The sequence below is a fragment of the Podarcis cretensis genome (assembly GCF_951804945.1).
Source record: "Podarcis cretensis genome assembly, chromosome: 1".
In the NCBI taxonomy this organism is placed as follows: domain Eukaryota; kingdom Metazoa; phylum Chordata; class Lepidosauria; order Squamata; family Lacertidae; genus Podarcis; species Podarcis cretensis.
This window is the reverse complement of record NC_137170.1, coordinates 29856038-29875960: the sequence shown is the minus strand read 5'-3', so window position 1 is coordinate 29875960 and position 19923 is coordinate 29856038. Positions and strand designations below refer to the sequence as shown.

Genomic DNA, 19923 nt, shown 5'->3' with positions numbered 1-19923 from the left:
CAGTGCAGATGCTAGATTTCTGGGGAGCGCCTTCCACAACTGAGGTGCACTTACAGTAAGATGTGTCAAGTATACATTTAATATTGTAAAGACAAAATGTGATGAAAGCACATCTAAAAACATGCACATCATGCAGGTCTACTTATCGGAGACTAATAGTTGGCTGTCCGTTCTGTAGAGTGTATACTTGGAAGTAAACCTAGCTTTTCCTCTGTGTAAATGTGTGAACCAGCCTTGAACGTCATATCTCTCTTCTCTCCTATTGAATTCCCTGAGCTCATTTGCTGGAGCCAAGCTCCATTGCCTCTCTAGGTCACAAAGTGTCAGGAGTCCCATTTCAGAGTTGGCATTGCCCCATCTTGGTTCTCGATTCTTCTCTCTCTCTCTTCTTCTGTTGCCTTCAGGTTTTTTGGGGGGGGTTTTTTGCCAAGGCAAGCAGTTACTGTTGGCATTGATGAAGTGAAATGCCTTGATGAGAAAATGGCTGGGAAGGAGTGGATTCATTTGTCATAAGAAATTATTTCCAAATTTTGAAATTACCATATTGGGCTTGGAGATGCTATCTATGAAATGAGTTCACTCTGTCTCTGTGCTTCCACTCTGATCCACTCCTGTCCAACTGAGAAGTCGGCACTGGCCCAACGCTGTGCCAATTCACTTCTATTCATTTTGGGAGAAGTGGAATGATTTCACATTAATGACTCACCCTTAATTGACTCCCTCTCCATATGAAGATATGCAATCACCACTTGGACATTTTGATGGATGGGCTGGAGATGTTGTCCGATATGGAACGTGGATGCAAAAGCACAGCCGCTGCCACTGTTTGGAAAGGTCACACCTGGTAGAATGCACTGAATTCTGAGAGAGAGAGAGAGAGAGAGAGAGTGCGTCTCAAGCTTGAATGCAGACAGGGAAGCCCCTTGTTTGAGGCAGGATATAGGACCACTGATCCAGTCTCTTTAAGGCCTGTGATTCATGAAGTATTAACTGATTCTTCCAAAGGGGGCACAAGCAGTTCTGAGGAGTGGCTTGAGCTCCTCCTGGACACCTTCCTGTGTTGTGTTTTCACTCAGGTTGTGAAAATTACTAGATACTAGACCTTAGCATAGCGTGGAACTGCAGTGTTTGCTGTGTTGTTTTGAAGCTTGTGTATAAAGAGTGCTCTAGAGATGCAGGTTTTCCATAAACAAGCATTCTCTCCACCTCCCTTCCAGCCCCGTCTCCCACTTTGCCTTGGGAATCCAAGTAGCAGGGTTAAGTAAGAAATCAACTTCAGTTTCTTCTGTGGTTTAAACCAGGGTTTTGCAAACTGGAAACAAGGGTTGCCTTTCTTGGGGGGTGGCGGCTCTGCAGTGCCTACCCATGGGGCCTGCTGCTTCTTTGACTGCACTTTCTGGGTGAAGAAACAGGGAGAAGCACAAGGAGAAGGACCAGCAGCCAGCACTTGCCTTTCCCTTAAGCTCTTGGCAGCCATGAAGATTGGGCCTAGAAGAAGGGCACAAGCACATGAGCAGTGGCAACAAGGTTGAGGAGGAAGTAGTTCAACTCAGGGAAGAGGGCCTGCTTGGGCAGCTTGCCCAGAGCCCCCCAAAACACAGTGCTGGCACTAATATGATAACAAAGTGCTATCCTCACCTTCGGATTTCATGCCCCATGAAAATAATTGTTCTCTAAGTTGCCTTTTTCTTTTAAGTAAGGCAAGATATATCCTTGATCATCATAATCATTAATAAATTTATACAGTGGTACCTCAGGTTAAGAACTAAATTTGTTCTGGAGGTCTGTTCTTAACCTGAAGCACCACTTTAGCTAATGGGGCCTCCTGCTGCTGCTGCAGCTCTGCTGCACGATTTCTGTTCTCATCCTGAAGCAAAGTTCTTAACCCGAGGTACTATTTCTGGGTTAGCAGTGTCTGTAACCTGATGCGTATGTAACCTGAAGCGTATGTAACCCAAGGTACCACTGTATATGTGTATTATATTAATGTACAAAATTTAATCATCACCATCATCATCATCTAAGGCTATCTGTGGCCGCTAACCCTGATAGCTATTTTCAACCACCAATGTTGGAGGCATTGTGCTTCTGAATTCAAGTTGTTAGGAATCAGAGGTGGGCTGAGTTGAGCTCAGATCCTTCTTGCAGGCTTTCCGTGGACATCTGGTTGGCCACTGGGAGAACAGGATGCTGAACCAGATGCACCACCGGCCTGATCCAGCAGGCAATAATCTTGATAGTCGTAATAATCGTTTTATTAAATCTGCCAAATCCAGCGCCTGTTGTAGAGGAGTGAATGATTTCAGGCTTCATGTAATTTTGCTTGCTGGTTTTCAAGAAGGGGTGGCTTTTAATGTAACCATTTTTGAAAGCACCCCATGAGTGGCCCTTAAGAGCACTGCAACATCCTTTTGTTTACCATTTCTTGTAATCAATGTTCCTAATGCTGTGCTTTCAATGGAGTCCTGCCACTTTGGGGCTATAGAGGCAGCTCTGGTAAAATGAATGCTCTTGAGGTTAAGGCACTCAAGGGTAAAATCCTTGCTAATGCTTTTGCATTAGAGAGATAAAATTGTTGATTGCCCTTATGAAACGCCGTGCACAGACCTCTCCTTTCTTTGTCTGTCAGAGCTTCTTTTGTGCAGAAACTTGATTGAATTTATTTATCAGCTCGGCAACAATGATGGAATTGCACGACACTAAAGAGGAACAGAGCCCTAACAGTTTTACCAGCTGACCTTTGTCAAGATAATAAGCCCAAATGCTGTCTCCTGTCTGTTTAAAATATGCAATGTCAAAGTGGCATCTGGGACTCTCAGCGAAACTATGGTGAGAAACCATCAGGATCATTCTAGCAAAATGTACACTATCAAAAAAAAAAAAAAGGCAATATAATATATAGTGTGCTTGACATAATGAGCTCCCTGGGCTACTTTTACAAAAGCACCAAGGAGCTGGTGTGAAATAGTTTAGGTCTATGACTGATGAACAAGACTCTAGGTAGGTGGATGAAAAGTTACCAGAATTTTAACTACTGATTTCTGAAACAGAATCAAATATACATAGCATTCAAAGTTTGGGTCGAGGGAAACCCCTCTAAACCCAATAAATTAATGGATGTCATAATCTAGCTAATATTTATTTGCATCTATACCCCTCCTTTCTTCCAGCATTGTAGGTTTCCCATGTGGTCCACCATCCAAGTACTGGCTGGACCCAGATGTGTTTTAGCTTCCACAGAGTTACTGTGTTATATTTCCTCAGTTATATGGGGATTTGGTTTCATTGCAGGAGCCAGATAATTATGAAAAAAAAGTTCTGTGAGCCAGAAGGCATGTTATATTTGTTTTTCCTCCCACTCACCCCCAGTACATGGGGAATTACTTTTGATAATTGAGGGACTCTTGAAACACGTTTGCAAGATGGCACAAGGGCCAGATAGCTAAGGAAAGGAGTACAAATATTCCAACATGTGAGCACAAGCCTCTTGTACAAGGGTGGGTGGCAGTTAGGGGGATTCTAGTCCTCACCTGAAAGTTTAGAAGAAAAGCTGTACATTAGAGAATCTCCAATTCTCCTGGGTGCCCAATGTAGATTGTGATGCTCATCTGGTCCATATTGAACTTTATGGACACATCTGATATAGATGTGCACCCCCACCCAAGGCCACAAGTTCATTAAGTCACTAGACATGGATTGGGGCCCTAGTCTGCAACATAATAACTGGCTAGGAGGCCTGGAGTAATGAAGCCAAGTTTCTCACTTGAATGTGGGTTTGGACAGTTATACTGTTGTTCCCCTTCTTTTGAAGTTGGGTTTTTTGCATGCAATCTTCAAACAGGAAAGATTTTATTCTGGTGTTGCTGCCTGGATTCCACAAGCCACTCTCTGTTAGTATGAAATTAATCAGCCAATGCATCTGAGTTATTCCTACGGTTAAAATCTAAATGCATGGGTGGGTCATGATTTATCTTTTTTTGTTTTAAATGCAGCCTCCTGATGAAATAAATGAACCAGAGTTGCTTGCTAAATAAATAATGTAGCCCTACCAATTAAGAAAATGAAAGTGATAAAAGAGAAAAAAGAAATTTAGAACAATGTAATGTTAATCATGCTTAGTCAGCCAACGAGTACCATTTCCCCGGAAGTGCTGTAGTAACACTATGTTGTATGTAGTCAGTCCCACCTAGGGGTGTTAGAAGGCGCTATGTCCCCTTCTGCTCTGTATACATCACTGCTTCCGTTCTACTGCTGTTTGTCTTATGCCAAAAATGATGTCATTTGTCTCTCTGTCCTCTGTGGTAACATTACACAACATACGTAACTTACATAGTCATTATGTTATCCCACTTCATACATTTCATTCCCAAGGAAACTCTTCATTTTGTGGGACGTTTCCCATTTTATATGTGAAATCCCTATATATGTGCTGCTGATCATCTATTACCACTGCCCGCATTGCACTATTAGCCTCTGGCAGGGCTGGCCCTACCATAAGGCAGAGTGAGGTGGCTGATTCAGGGGGCAGAAAGTCTTGTGGGGGCGGGGGTAGGGAGTGGTGCTCAGGTGTTGCAGGAGAAAGCATTGTGGGTGGCTCACCCCATGGTCCCTCGGCTAACCTGCTGCCCTCAGCTGCAGTGGGGGATGTTGCTCTCCTGCCAGTGTTGTGGGCAGTTGCGGGAGAGGGGTGCATCTCGTTCTTTGTCTTTCTGCCGGGTCTGGCCTGCAGAAAATAGACGTCTCTTCCTCTCTTTTAATTCTCCTCACAGTAATGCTGTGAAACAAATTGGCCCTGTACTTAAGGAGAAAAAGAGTCATCACATCACTATTGATGAGCTGATTAGAAGCTGCAGTGGGCCCAACTTGCTATCCTATTGATGATACCCTTCTGTAGAGTAATATTGCCATTTGTCTGAAGTGCTTTCAGACAGTCGCCACCCAGCAATTTTACAGCTTTACAAAAGTTATGCAAGAGAAAAGTGGCAGTACTTTGATGGGGTAAGAAAGGGGTGTGCAGAACCCTCCTCCCACCTCCTGGTGTTATAAACACCATATAGTTGAACTTGTATTTTTAAGTTTGGAAGGTGCAACTTGGAACCCCAAATTAAATGGTATACTGTACTCCCCCCCCCCCACAAGCTAGCAATGCTGTCATTATCAGCCTAATTGCTGCCTGCACTGCTCCATAACACTTCCCAAAAGCTGATTTATTTGTCAGACTTAAACAAAATAAATCACTAGTTTACAAGCAGGGCCTTTTCATTTAAAGCATATTTAATAATCTCTGTCTTTTTCATGCTTCTGAATTTCTTCTGGCAAATACAAATGTAGCATTTCACTCATGGGTCACAAAGTTTGTTGTGCTTCGTTACATTATTTGTTCAATCATGCAAAACCACAAATAGCTCTTTATTGGTAGCTTGAGCTGTCCTAAGGCTATTAAATACGTGAGATTTCGTAGGAAACAATCCAAAGCCAAGATTGCCCAGGATGAGTGGGCAAGTTCGTGTCTGGAATAGGCAGATCTATGTCTGAGTCAGGTGAGTCTCCCATTCTGGTTCAGCTGGAGGTGCACAGGTGTAAGTGCCCTATCCTGGCTCAACTGGGACTCAGCCAGCTCAGCAGAAGCCAGCTCAGCCAAGGCTGGATTAGGTCCCTCGAAGGTCTTTGGAGTGTGGTGGGGGCATGGCATGGTAGGCCAGGCAGTGGAGACTTATCCCTCTTCCAAACTCCTTTCCGCTTTGTCACAGTGGCCAACTAGATGCCCCTGGGAAGCACGCAAGCAGAACATGATGAGTGCAATAGCAGCCTGCCCACCTGTCATTCACAGCAGCTGGTATTCAGAAGCATTCTGTATCAGAATCGACCTGATGAGAAAGCCCTTTGCCTGCATCTTAAATACATCTTTATACACGTGCCCCACAGTTATGGAAGAAGGAATGGATTCTCAAATTTCAGTACAATTTCAGCCCATGTGTTCTTCTCATTTGGCTTGCTGACTTTGTACAACTTTTCCAGCCTTGACCTTCTCGTCTGATATTTCTTCTCAAAACAGTTCCGCGCACTTCTGCAAATGTTAGATTGACATTTGGAGCAGGCTTCAGGAGGAGCTCTAATGCTCCCTTTTGGCTCCCTCATGTGCCTGCCAAGATTCAGCAAGGCTACAGTCTCCTGCTCCCCACGTCTCTGGGCTAGTAATAACATTTAGCAGCAACCGTTTCCTCCATCTGCAAATGTTTCCATGGCCTTTCCTAATGTTCTTGAACCTTCCTTTCTGGTCTGCTTCCCCCCACCTGCCCCCATGAGCACAGCCCTGAAAGGAATAATGCCAAGTTCTAACAATTTAATAATATTCCCCTTTTGCTGTAGATATAGGGATTTTAGAAAAATAGATAGTTTAATATCTAAAAGAGGAACACCATATTTTGTCCCAAGGCAGGTTTACAAGTGCTAATGCTGTTCTTACTAGTTAGAGCTACCTAATATTACAGGGTTTTGACTTTAAGGTCAAGCCAATGAGGATAATGGTAGACTTGCAAAAATTCAGGGAATGCATTTGATACCTTGTTTATATAAATTCTTCCTTCCTTTTGTCTTCTTTTTTATGCTCTTTTTATGAAAACAGCTAGCCACCAGCCATAACTGTTTAACAGAAGCACATGAAAAGGCTCAGTTTATCTTTTTACTCAAAGTTCCATGAGACTCAGCCCAAAACCACTGATTTCTACAGATGAGGGAGATGCTAAACATTTCTACAGATGCTCCTTCTGCCATTCAGCTAATTCAGCTTTAGTCAGCCCTACAGAGGTTGGACTACAACATGGGCACCACGTTGGCTACCCTTGTTCCATTTATCCACGTTGTTTGGCTATCTCCACTCTCCACCCTGTTTTCTTCTTTTGTGGAGTGATGGGTCATGGGCTTCCAGCAAAATTAACCAGTCTGAAGTAATGAAGATACTGCTAATGCTTCCACTAATTAACTATGGACACATGTGCCATAATTACATGTTTTATGTCTTAGCACAGGGTAAAACAGCCTTGTTCATCCTTTCACCAGTTAGCTTGCTAGCCATGACTAGTCTGTGGTTGAATTGCTCTCTGTTCTTCTCCCTCCTCTGTCTGCTGCCATACATGAGCTCTAGACACTGATTTTCTGAAGAAGACACTGGAGTAGAATCCATCAGCACCAACCAGGAGATATAAGAGAATGTGTGGTTTTATAGTTCTCTCTCTCTCTCTCCTAAACAGCCCTTCATCATTCAAGGATCACATGACAGTTTACAGTATAAAAATACACAATTTCACAACATAGTAACAAACAGCACCACAGTTTAAAAGGCTACAGATTGTTTAACTAGCCAAAGACCTGAGAGAAAAGGAATGTTTTGTCTGCCACCTAAGGATATGTAAAAAGGCGCCAGGCAAGTTTCCATGGGGAAAGCAGTCCACAAATGGGGGTGCCACTGCAGAAAAGACCCTTGTCATCTTGCCATCCTCTGAACCTCTCATGGAGGGGCACACAAAGAAGGGCCTCAGATGATTATCACAACGTTCAAGTCAGTTTATATGGGGAGAGGTGGTCCTTGAGGTATTGTGGCCCTGAGCTGTTTAAGGCTTTATAGGTCAAAAGTGGCACTTTAAGTTGGGCCCAGAAACTAATTGGCAGCCAGTGCAATCAGACCAGGATTGGTGTAATATGCTCAAACTGCACAGTGAGCAATGTGGCAGCTGAGTTCTGCAATAGCTGAAGCTTCTGGACTGTCTTCAGAGGCAGCCCTACATATAACTTGTTGTAGTAATCTAACCTAGAGGTTATCAGAGTATACACAACAGTAGTTAGGCTATCTCTGTCCAGATAGGGGCACTTCTGGGCCACCAGCTGAAGCTGATGGAAGGCACTTGGTACTACAGAGATCACCTGAGCCTTAAATGATAGGAATGCATCCAGAAGGTCCCCCTGCTCCTTCAGAGTCCAAACTCCCTTCCAGTTCAGCTACCTGAAAGTATGATACAATTCAAATTATAATATGATTGAAGTCTGTTGATATGAAAAATTTAAATTTAAATATCATTTATTGTTTGAACTGTATGATAGATTTAATGACAATACAGCTGTTTGAATACAGTTGTATCTTGATTTTCGAACAGCTTAGTTCTCTAACGTTTTGGCTCCCGACCCCGGAAGTGACTGTTCCAGTTTGCGAACTATTTTTGGAAGCCGAACGTCCAGTGGGGCTTCCGATTGGCTGCAGGAGCTTCCTGCGGCCAATCAGAAGCCGTGCTTTAGTTTCCGAACATTTTGGAAGCCAAACTGACTTCTGGAACAGATTCCATTTGACTTTCAAGGTACGACTGTATTGGCTGTTGATCCATTATCCCAGCTTCTTTCTTTGCCAGGGAGTTTGTCTAATTTTACCATCTTAGGCCCATCTGCACTATACATTTAAAACACTCATATCACTATCATGGATACCCCCAAAGAATCCTGGGAACTGCTGTTTGTTAAGAGTGCTGAAAGTTGTTTAAAAAACTCTGATTTCCCTCACAGAGCTAAAGTTCCCAGAATTCCCTGGGTGAGAGGGGTTGGTTGTTAAATCACTCTGAAAAATGTAGTTCTGAGAGGGGATCTCCTAACAACTCTCTGGATGCAGCCTCAATCATACATTATGAAAACACTTCTTTTCTTGCTTTGCAAATATATACTTGGAACTTTAAAACAAACAGTAATGATAGTTGTAGCAGACTGTGTGAAATGCTTATGAACAATATTCCTTTCCCTCCTACTTAGCTACATAAGAGTACCAAGGCCCTGGGGGCACTCGGATGAAAAAGAACTTCTATAGAAAATCTGTTTTGTTGCAGAATGTACTTATTATTATTTGGGAGAAGCCATGACTATGTTTAAACTGTAAATCAAAGTGTAAAGCAGCCTAAGGAGTTTAACTGTTAGCACAACCAACAGCCCTGTGAGGTAGGTCACCCAGTGAGCTTCATGGCTGAGAGGGGATTTGAACCCTGGTCTCCCAAGTCCTAGTCTAACACTCTACCATTACCCCACACTACATCTAGCAACACCATCTGTACACATCTCTGGCAACAATGAATGCTGTATATAACCCACATGCTATCCCTCCTGAACCAATCAATATACCGTACATCTTAAGCAAAGAGTGGAACCACATCTCCCCTATCAATACCATTCACAGGTTTCAAAGGGCTGCCTAATGTTTTCAGATTTCCGAAGCAGCAAAATGGCTTTCACCGTGCCATCTATCTATCTGTAAATAGGAAAGAAAGAAAGAAAGGATTTGAGTCCTCTTCTTGCCGATTAATCCCCATGCTCACTGGCACCACATGCACTGATACTTGCCAGCTCTACACACATGCCCAGACAGTGGCACAGACAGTTTCAGGCAGGGCACATTCGAGCTGAAGGTGTCAAAAAGAGCCATTTCATGCTCGACTTCACTTCCTAATACAGTCCACAGCAAGAGCAGGGAGGTGTGCGCGACTGTGTTTCTTTACATGCAGCCAGTAAGTGTGTGTATAATATAGAGTGCATTTTGTTCTACTAGCAGCTGGAAGCGGCAGTATTGGGAGTGCAGAAGTGAAAGCGATTGGAATTGCATTTAGCATGCTGTGCTTTGCTTCTCTGCAGCAGCACCTTGTGAAAAGGGAGCACGGCTTTTCTTCTGTGACCCACAGCTAGTTTGCACTCATGGCAAATGGTGTGTAGGTGAAGAGGGCCAATAGTTTGTGTGCATCTGAGGAGGCTGCTGCGTCTGCAGCCTTACTTTACACATCAGTTCAATCGGCTGCAATTCAGTTCAGTTCACATTTTAAAACAAAGCTACCTAACACACCTGTTCATGTACAATACATGAATCAGAACACAGCCATGCTTCCAAATTTTCACTTCTCTGAATTTTGCAATGCAGTTCTCCAACCAGGTACAAGCATGCATATATTTTGATAAAGTGTTCATAAAAATGCATATATAAGTAAAAATAATATATTGACATGGATTTATTTAGGGAACACTGCTTTGCACAGATGTGTATGTTTGGCAAAACTGCATACAAAATTGTGTAAATTAGGAGAAAGTCACATTGAAATGCGGGCGAATTTTCATGAGGATTTCTTTTTTAAACAAACTGCAAACTAATGTGGAAATATAGAGAATTGCACTTTAGTTTTGAATAATGATAAACTGAGAGAAACTAAAAGTGATAGGCAATATGTTTGGCAACTAGAATTTTGATGACTGCGTGTGTCAGCAAAACACTATAGTGCTGATATACATACTTTCAATTGCAGGCATGCCTCAGCCAGTACCCACACAGCTGTTTGTTTATGTTGCAAATCTTAGTGTTAATACTAAGAAACACGGGGACAGAGCTTATTCAGTGTGCATGCATCATCTCAGTATTCAGGGTGTGGGTGCAATTACTCCATGCGATAACACATACCTTAGTGAATTTGACCAAAAGCAGGTGCTAGTCAACTTGGAGATCAGTGGGGGAGTTGTCCCACTTTTAGAGGGGTGCCCTCAAAACAACTCATAATGTTTATAATTTATTTTTAATGCCTTGTATTTTCAATTTTATTTGTAATATAATATTTCAAATGCTCCATATTTTTTATAAAATGTAGAGCTACATTTTTTAAAACCAACCAACCCATGCACATAAACCAAAACTATCCAGAACTGGGGCAAGATAAGCTCTAAGCATCATTGTCACCTCCCTCCTCCTCTCTCTAGGAATGTGTCCTACAGGGCAGCTGACGATGGATGTGGCCCTGCAGCAGAGTAGGGAACAGTGCAGATGGAGCAAGAACAAGTTCCTAGGCTTGTCTTCCACTGCCTCTCTCTCTCCTGGATTTCTTTCTGCAGGACAGTTGGTAGTATGTGACTCAGAGAGAGAGGGGCAGTTCACTTGGCTCCAGAGTAGGCACTTAATGTTGTCTTAACCTGCCACTGTATCTCACCTGGATGCCTTCACACAGAGCAGTTGGCAGCAGGTGGCCATGAGTGGAAGGGAAATGTCCTGCTGGAGCAGAAGTATATATCAACAGTCAATTGGGTGTCTTCACACCTTAAGTAATCTCTATTACCTTTAGTTAGCAAACATTTCCACTGGAAAACTAGTGATTGTTAGGTCTAGGTTATGTGTGCAATATGTCCTATGAGGCACGTGACATCATGGGTCTCAACTTCCTGTCCTCACACTAAGCATGAGAATAATGAGATGTTCCATCTGAATTTTAACTTCCCTTCACTCCAAAGCTCATGGAAGTAACATTTTTTAAAATAAATAAAACAACAACATCACTTTAAAATATTTTTCAAAGTGAACTGTCTAGTAAATCGGATTTGTAGTTGAGTTCCTATTGAGGATATTTGGCGAGTCAACATGACCCTGGTGAGGGATTGAGGATTGGAGTGATCATTCTGTGATATTATGGCAGTGGACAAAGCTCTATTGTAATTTTTGAGTAAATGTGTTTGAAGAAGAAGATGATGAAGAAGAACCATCCACTATAGCAATGTTCTGTTCAAATACTGCTACAAAATGCTTTCCTATCCCTCCCCCCAAAACCCCACCCCTACACTCATTTTTCCTTCCCATATTAAATAAGCCATTACTATTGACCAACTGCAGATATTAGTCAAAACAAAATAAAAGAAAAAAAATTCCTTCCAGTAGCACCTTAAAGACCAACTAAGTTAATTCTAGGTATGAGCTTCCGTGTGCATGCACACTTCTTCAGATACACTGAAACAGAAGTCACCAGACCCTTCTATATAGTGAGAAGGTGGGGAGGGGTATTACTCAGAAGGGTGGTGGGAATGGGTGATTGGCAGATAGCTGTGATGAGCCTGTTGACGACTCTTAACGACTGCAATAGGTCTTACAGGAAAAAGCAAGGGGTGAGAAGGTGAAAAATGGCTTTGTCATGTATAATGAGATAAGAATCCAATGTCTTTGTTAAGACCAGGTCTCTCCATGGTTTTAAGTTTGGTGATAAGTTGCAATTCAGCAGCTTCTCTTTCCAGTCTATTTCTGAAATTCCTTTGTAATAGAACAGCTACTTTGAGATCTTGTATAGAATGTCCTGGGAGATTGAAGTGTTCTCCTACTGGTTTCTCTGTTTTGTGATTCCTGATATTGGATTTATGTCCGTTTATCCTTTGGCGTAAGGTTTGGCCTGTTTGTCCAATATAGAGAGCTGAAGGACACTGTTGGCATTTGATGGCATACACAATGTTAGACGATGAGCAATTAAATAGTCCCGAGATGGTATGTGTGATGTTGTTGGGGCCAGTAATGATGTTCTCCGGGTGTATGTGGCAGCAAAGTTGGCATCTGGGTTTATTGCAGGCTCTGGTGCCAGTGTCCGTGTTAAGTCTGGTAGTAGTATTATTGTGGGTTAGGAGTTGTTTAAGATTGGGTGGCTGTCTGTAGGCAATGAAAGGTCTTCCTCCCAGAGCTTGAGAAAGAGAACTGTCATTGTCCAGGAGAGGTTGTAGATCTCTGATGATGCGTTGTACTGTTTTAACTTGGGAGCTGTATGTGATGACTAGAGGTGTTCTGTTATTTTCTTTTTTGGGTCTGTCTTGCAGCAAGTTCTCTCTGGGTATCAGTCTGGCTCTGTTGATCTGTTGTCTAACTTCATCTGCTGGGTATTTTAGTTCTAAAAAGGTTTGCTGTAGATCTCTTAGGTGAGAATCTGTGTCTGTAGAATTGGAACATAAGGTGGTGTCTATCCAGGACGCCCCATCATTTCAGGTATTGGCACTATTACAGTGGGTGTCTCCGGTTATATGGACTCTGTTCTGAAACCATATGCCATCAGTGCTCCCAGCTATGTACGTGACACCACAGATTTTCTGAGGAAAATACAATCTTTAAATAATCTGGATAGACACCACCTTATACCGTAAACCAACTGACCGACAAACATATCTACATGCCTCTAGCTACCATCCCAAACATACCAAACAGTCCATTGTATATAGCCAGGCACTACGTTACAGTCTCATCTGTTCCAATTCTACAGACAGAGATTCTCACCTAAGAGATCTACAGCAAACATTTTTAGAACTAAAATACCCAGCAGATGAAGTTAGACAACAGATCAACAGAGCCAGACTGATACCCAGAGAGAACTTGCTGCAAGACAGACCCAAAAAAGAAAATAGTATCGGGACTATTTAATTGCTCATCGTCTAACATTGTGTATGCCATCAAATGCCAACAGTGTCCTTCAGCTCTCTATATTGGACAAACAGGCCAAACCTTACGCCAAAGGATAAACGGACATAAATCCAATATCAGGAATCACAAAACAGAGAAACCAGTAGGAGAACACTTCAATCTCCCAGGACATTCTATACAAGATCTCAAAGTAGCTGTTCTATTACAAAGGAATTTCAGAAATAGACTGGAAAGAGAAGCTGCTGAATTGCAACTTATCACCAAACTTAAAACCATGGAGAGACCTGGTCTTAACAAAGACCTTGGATTCTTATCTCATTATACATGACAAAGCCATTTTTCACCTTCTCACCCCTTGCTTTTTCCTGTAAGACCTATTGCAGTCGTTAAGAGTCGTCAACAGGCTCATCACAGCTATCTGCCAATCACCCATTCCCACCACCCTTCTGAGTAATACCCCTCCCCACCTTCTCACTATATAGAAGGGTCTGGTGACTTCTGTTTCAGTGTATCTGAAGAAGTGTGCATGCACACGAAAGCTCATACCTAGAACTAACTTAGTTGGTCTTTAAGGTGCTAGTGGAAGGAATTTTTTTTCTTTTATTTTGTTTTGACTATGGCAGACCAACACGGCTACCTACCTGTAACTGCAGATATTAGCTTGGTTTGTAGGAAAGCAGATCTTTAACACCTGAGGCAGGTAGAATGGGTAGCATATGTTATATTGGAACGAATTTGTGGACAAAATGGAAGCTTCATTGCTATCACTGATCTAGCCTCCATGTTGTTTTTGGTGTGCAACACGATAAGCTCAACACAACAATACTTCTTATTAAAGATCTCACGGCTACTAGCCTATAGCAATGCATAGTGAAGCAATGTATCTGCGGTGTGTTCTAAGTACTGAGGGATCATTCAAGATCTGGAGGGCACAGAGCTGATAGCGATTAATTTTTATTTTCCTTTTCTTCGTTTTTTCAGAGGCATCGATTCTGAGTTATGATGGCAGCATGTACATGAAGATCATTATGCCGATGGTCATGCACACAGAGGCAGAGGATGTGTCCTTCCGCTTCATGTCTCAGCGGGCTTACGGGCTCCTGATGGCCACCACATCCCGTGATTCAGCTGATACCCTGCGGCTAGAGCTGGATGGAGGCCGTGTCAAACTCATGGTCAATCTAGGTATTGTACAGAGATTGCTCCCCTCCACCTCCGGCTTTCAGTTTTGAGCTTGTTTTGTTTTCTTGTCCGTCTCCCCCTTCCCTGCTCCCCCACCCCCCAGTTTGGTTTAACTGAATTATAAGTAGTCGCTGATGTATTCTGTAACAGTATTAATGATGGAGAAATAATTTCTCCAGTGACCACTGCATGGTGATTTTATGTTAATTCCTGGTTATGGGTAATGTGATTTTTAAGTCTGGTTTTTGTTTTTAAGTTTCCTTTCTTGTTCCTGAACTGGTTAGCTTTATGTAAGACATGCTATTCAGTCCATCTTTTGATCAATCACATCCTCATTTGATCCAGCCTCTCTATTACTATTCAAAACAGTCAAAAGTGTTTGACAAAAAATGACAAAGGCATAGAGGGAAGGGTCTATATAGCTGCAGTGTTTTTAAGATGCCAGTGTTTTATATTTCAAGCATTCCTCTTATTGCCCAATGACTTTTAGGTTCATATAGGAAGTAGGGTTGTTAATTTTCAGGACTTATGCTACCAAATATTGTACAACATTTTTTTTAAATAAGCTGACAACTAGGGAATGAATTTCTGATATAAATGAATACGTGCTAATTAAATGGAGGAATATATTCAGAGAGATTGCCTGCCACCCACCTACCCAAGGCAAGGTATGCATGTAAACAATTTTAGATACAGAAACTTATTTGGATTGCAGAACAGGGGGATGTTAATCCTTTCCCCTAATATTTGCATGCTTGTATTAAATTGCATTAGAATGATGTGTAGCACCTTTTTACATCCAGTCCCCAAAACAATGAACAATATACTGTGTTTGCTCATAAAGAAAATACCCCCAGTCCCCAAACAATACAAGGAGCACAGGAGACGCCACCTCTGTTCACTCCTCTAGGCTCAAAGGCCCCCTGTTCCTTCAGTGTCATCCACTCTAAAGTACTCAAAGGAAAATTTCAGCATGTTGCTGCTTTCTCCTCTGACACTGCTGTAACCAGGCAACTTCTGTGCCCTTTTCTCAGTCCATTCGCTGATGATATTTCATATTCATATAAAGTGTTTTCTAGAAATCAAAAAGCTTTGTTTTTGTTTCCCAGAAAACAAATGCCTTCATTTTCTGCCATTGGCAGAAGGTAGCAATTATTAAGAGATGGAGGGCCTGGCATAGGCAATATTCTTTCCTCTGTCACTAATGGAAAGTGAAAATGCTTACATCTTGTTGATTATACTTGCCTGCCTCAAAGAGAAGTCACGAGCCATAGCTGTGGATGTTGCTGCTGCATGCTCTGAGGGCCTCACTTGAGAGGCTGTCTTAAAACCCCAGATGTTACTATGGTCATAACCACTATAAGCTTTTCTGTTGATCAGGTCATAGCTTGGCAAATGTGATATTGCATGAGGTCACCATTGCTCATAAAAGGATACCCAGCCTCACAATGCAACTGACTGAGATGCCAGTGCTTAACCTTCAGTCCTCCTTTCAGGACTTCCCTAACAATTTCACAACATCATGAATGGATACAAGTTGTTTGGGAGTAGTCTTACATGATCTTACTCATCTAAAACAGCTTCAGACATAATGGAAATTTGCGGGGGGAGGGTTAGGAACAGGAGTTGGTAGTGGATGCACACATATTTATTTCAAAACAAAATAAAAAAAATCCTTCCAGTAGCACCTTAAAGACCAACTAAGTTAGTTCTTGGTATGAGCTTTCATGTGCATGCACACTTCTTCAGATACACGGAAGGAATTTTTTTTATTTTGTTTTGACTATGGCAGACCAACATGGCTACCTATCTGTAACTATATTTATTTCAGCACTTCTCATTCAACATGGTTGGAGATGGTCTCAATGTAGGAATGTATTGTGCAGACTTTTAGTTAAGATTTCATGTTAAAATGCACTGCATGAAAAATCCTAAGGGAGACTTCTGTTTGAAGTTTAGTGGACAAAGAAGCTCTAATAAACCAAAACTTCAGGTCTCTTTTCTTACCTGCTATAACTGCAGCATCACTCTAGCTTTGCTGCAGAAAAGGAGCTTCAGTCTTGCAGGGCTCTGAAGGTGACTTCCAGAGCATTAGCTCAATTATGCAGTAGTGAAGATCTGCAAAGGTTTCAGATATCAATTGGGTTCTGAAACAAATACTCTTCCATAATAAATAGCCCAAAATACAATAGATTTGAAGACACAAGTAAAGTATGAGACCTTCTAAAAAAGAACAGAGTTTACTATCTCAGGTAGTTCAAACACCAATACTTTGGATTATGGTTCTTTGGACCATTATGATGAAATTATTATGTAGAGAGTTCTGAGAAGTTTTTGAGTCAGGGTGCCATTGAACTATAGCTCCTGTCATCCCAGACCATTGGCCATACTGGCTGGGATGGACAGGAGTTAGAAGTCCAGCAAAATCTGAAGAGCCACAACAGGTTCTACATCATAGATGTAGCCTTACTCATAATTAACAGATGGTCAAAAACTACAAGTAAGTAAAAAAACCAATCTGGAAATCACATAGCTGGAATATCAATAATCTGATGTGCCATAAATACATATTGGCAAAGACTGTTTTGAATGGTATAAAATATTCTTGTGCTTGCTCCCCGTCCCCCTCACATTTTAATTCCATTTGGTTTCTCTTAAAATGTTGTCTGTTTATTAAGGTCTTTTCTGTGATCTCTTTATGCTGTGTATCCAAGTCGTAAAAGCTTCTTTACACCCCATCCGCCATGGTATATCAAAAGATGGTATTCAACCCTTCAAAGGCCTGAAGCCTGCGGCCCGCACAGCAAACAGCCCTTCGAACAGAGTGTACAGAGCAGCCTGCAGGGGCTGGCATATCCTTCTCACCTGCACCACACCTTTGAGCAAAAACAAAAACAGAGAGGAAGCTTAGGTTGATTTGGAGGAGAGGGGGAAGAGAGTCTCTTGTATCTATATGCTGCTCACTTAAGGAGTAGTTAGACTTTCCCAAAATGGGAGCTTTGGGCAGCATTCTTTCTGTCTTAACAACACACCTCACAACATATTGGACCCTGACTTTGTAAAGAGTAGATAACCAAATATGAGAGATCTCACTTCTCTGTTAAGAAAGGAGGAGGAGGGAGGGAGGAAGTGAAAAAGCAGGGGGAGGATAGAAAGAGAGAGAGAGACTTCAGCGAGCCACATGCCCCAGAATTTGCCCTGCAGGTTAAAGCATGTGCTGAGAGAATGAGGAATGGCCGCTCGTGAAGAAACAGTCACCTTCATATTCAGCATCCTGGTTTGGTTGACTGGCACTGCAGTAGTGCCACAGGCCCATGTTTTAAGATCATTCTACTTCTCCATCCCTCCTCCCATACTTTCCCTCCTGCTGGACTGTGGTCAAGCTTCTGCCATGGGGCAGGACCTATGGCCAGCTTGTCTTGACTCAGACTCCTCCAGGGAAGTGTGGTCAGTCATCTCCACCTCCCAATCGCACACTGTGCTAAGCATCATCCTTTTGAGCAATACTAGTGACACCTTGGATTTGACAACCATTCATTTATGTTTCTTTCATATATATATCTCCAAGCTTGATTGATTCATGGGCCAGCTATCTTCTCTGCTGAAGCACTATGATGTATGTTCCTTCATATCCCCGAAGAAAGTCTTATGTGGCTACTTATTATAAAAATTATAATAGAATTGATAACATTTGTAATATCAAAATTTTTGCTGACATCCATCTCTTAATTTGTGTATGCCGCCACCTCCCTCTGCGCTGTCACTTTTGCTAATAGCACACCTTGATAGTTATAATCTCAGTTGTATAAACCTAACAGAGATGTTTTATAAGTCAGAGCAAACAATGGAAATTGCAATGAAGAATGACCAGAGAATCCCAAAGAATGGAAGGGAAAGTAGCGCTTGCTCCATTTTGCAGACAATCAGGAATGACAGCTAGGGACAGAAGGTCAGACTTAAACAAAGTAAATCTGTTCATAATACCCAAAAGAGGTAGGAAAAGGCTGATAATAACAGAACAGTTGGTGAGGGAATCCTAAGCAGTTTCTGCAACTTCAAACAAGTTCCTTAAATGGAATTAATGTGTTATCAGCCTATTCTTTTTACTCCAGTTTAAAACCCATTTTTAATAACCGTAACATTGGCTTAGTTCAGACATCATGTTAAACCATAGTTTAGCATGATGAAAACAAAGGTGGCCTCAGGGTGTTGTATTCTTCCTGCCCCCTCTTCCTGCGCAGGCATGAAGAAGAGTTTGCAAGTTTCCGCTTCAATTTTAGATCAACCCTAGCTTCTCATCTTGTCCAATCCTAGCAAAATGTGGTTAATTATGGTTTATTTGAAACCGGTCAGCTTCAAACTATGGTTTCTGAACCTGAATTGTTTTAACAAACCATAGTTGAATAGTTTTAACTAACCATAGTTGAGATTAACAGCAGTTAGGATTCAGATGTTAAACTGCTAAACTGTGTATACAAGCCTAAGGCTTTCCCAAATTCATTCTTACCACATTAAAGTTTTATTTAGTTGGATGTCCAAGCACAAGCATTTGAGTTTAGAGATAATCTCTCTCTCTCTCTCCCCTTCCCATCCTCCTCCTCTCCCCCAGCTTTGGGAAGATTTTTGTTTATAGAAGCAGCTTTTATCTATGTTGATATCTCACGCCACCAGCACACATCTGCAAAAGGGATATAGCCACCTCTGTGTGGTGATCGTACCAAATGCTCAAGGACTGTTTGCTCCCACTTTTCTGTTGCGGTTGACGACACATGACAAACCTAATCGCACGAAACCAAACCCATATTTTCTTATGAGAAGTTCTGCTGGGAAACAGACTCTCTACAGCTTCACTGCTCCTGATTGGTTTATTCCTGATCACTCAGATTCCTTGTCATCTTTTCCTCCCACCTTTTTCCAAAATAAAAAATAAAAAATACATTTTTTTCTCATTAATATGAAGGACTGTCCTTTTCATTGGGTATTAAGTTGTTCCCCTAAGCACAGAGTAGGTAGCACCATCCACTCTATTTCATGCGTTCTTGAGACATACAACATCCTCCACTCTCCAAGTTTCTGGCTATCCAACATTATATATACATACCACACATAGCATGATATAGTCTGGATTGCTGGGACTGTAAACAGTGGCTCATGACCTTAAGAATTAAGAGCCCTCCAGTCAAATTCACTATCTGTCCTGCATCCTGCTTTGTTTATTAATATAGCCTACATTTTAATGCATTTCCCGCAAAACCAGCTTCAATTTGAATTCAGAAAAAGAGTGACCTAGCTGCAGTTTAAACTGCTCATGTGTACACAGCCTTTGGGATACTTTACCAAAAGCAAAAATTGTTTTCAGGATTACCTTGGTTCTTTTTCCTTCTTTGTTTTTATCCATTTGTACTATCTGAAACATCTGAGTGAAGCATATAGAGTTGGCAAAGATGACCAGACCTGCCTCTGCACTGCCTATTTCACCTTCTTCCTGAATGTTGTAGGTGCATCATTCCGTCCTAACA

The 19923-nt window shown here is 41.9% G+C and overlaps 1 protein-coding gene and 1 long non-coding RNA gene across 11 annotated transcripts in view; one reads left to right on the top strand and one right to left on the bottom strand.

Annotated features, from left to right (window-relative positions):
- Positions 1-19923, top strand: part of NRXN3 (neurexin 3) — a 1235498-nt gene that overhangs the window by 393429 nt on the left and 822146 nt on the right. For all 8 annotated transcript variants that reach the window (XM_079988538.1, XM_079988533.1, XM_079988539.1 and 5 more), the window contains one exon: positions 14204-14407. In XM_079988538.1, coding sequence (XP_079844664.1) covers positions 14204-14407 — 204 coding nt within the window. The remainder of the gene's footprint in view (positions 1-14203; positions 14408-19923) is intronic.
- On the bottom strand, positions 5889-16001 carry LOC307223153. Of its 3 annotated transcripts, none has more exons than XR_013841997.1 (5): positions 15650-16001; positions 10992-11053; positions 9154-9280; positions 6564-6642; positions 5889-6067 (listed from the first exon to the last, which is right to left on the bottom strand). It is a non-coding gene; the product is annotated as an uncharacterized lncRNA (long non-coding RNA). The 3 variants fall into 3 exon arrangements; XR_013841998.1 differs by having other exon boundaries at positions 10992-11050; XR_013841996.1 differs by lacking the exon at positions 10992-11053 and having other exon boundaries at positions 9154-9276; positions 15646-16001.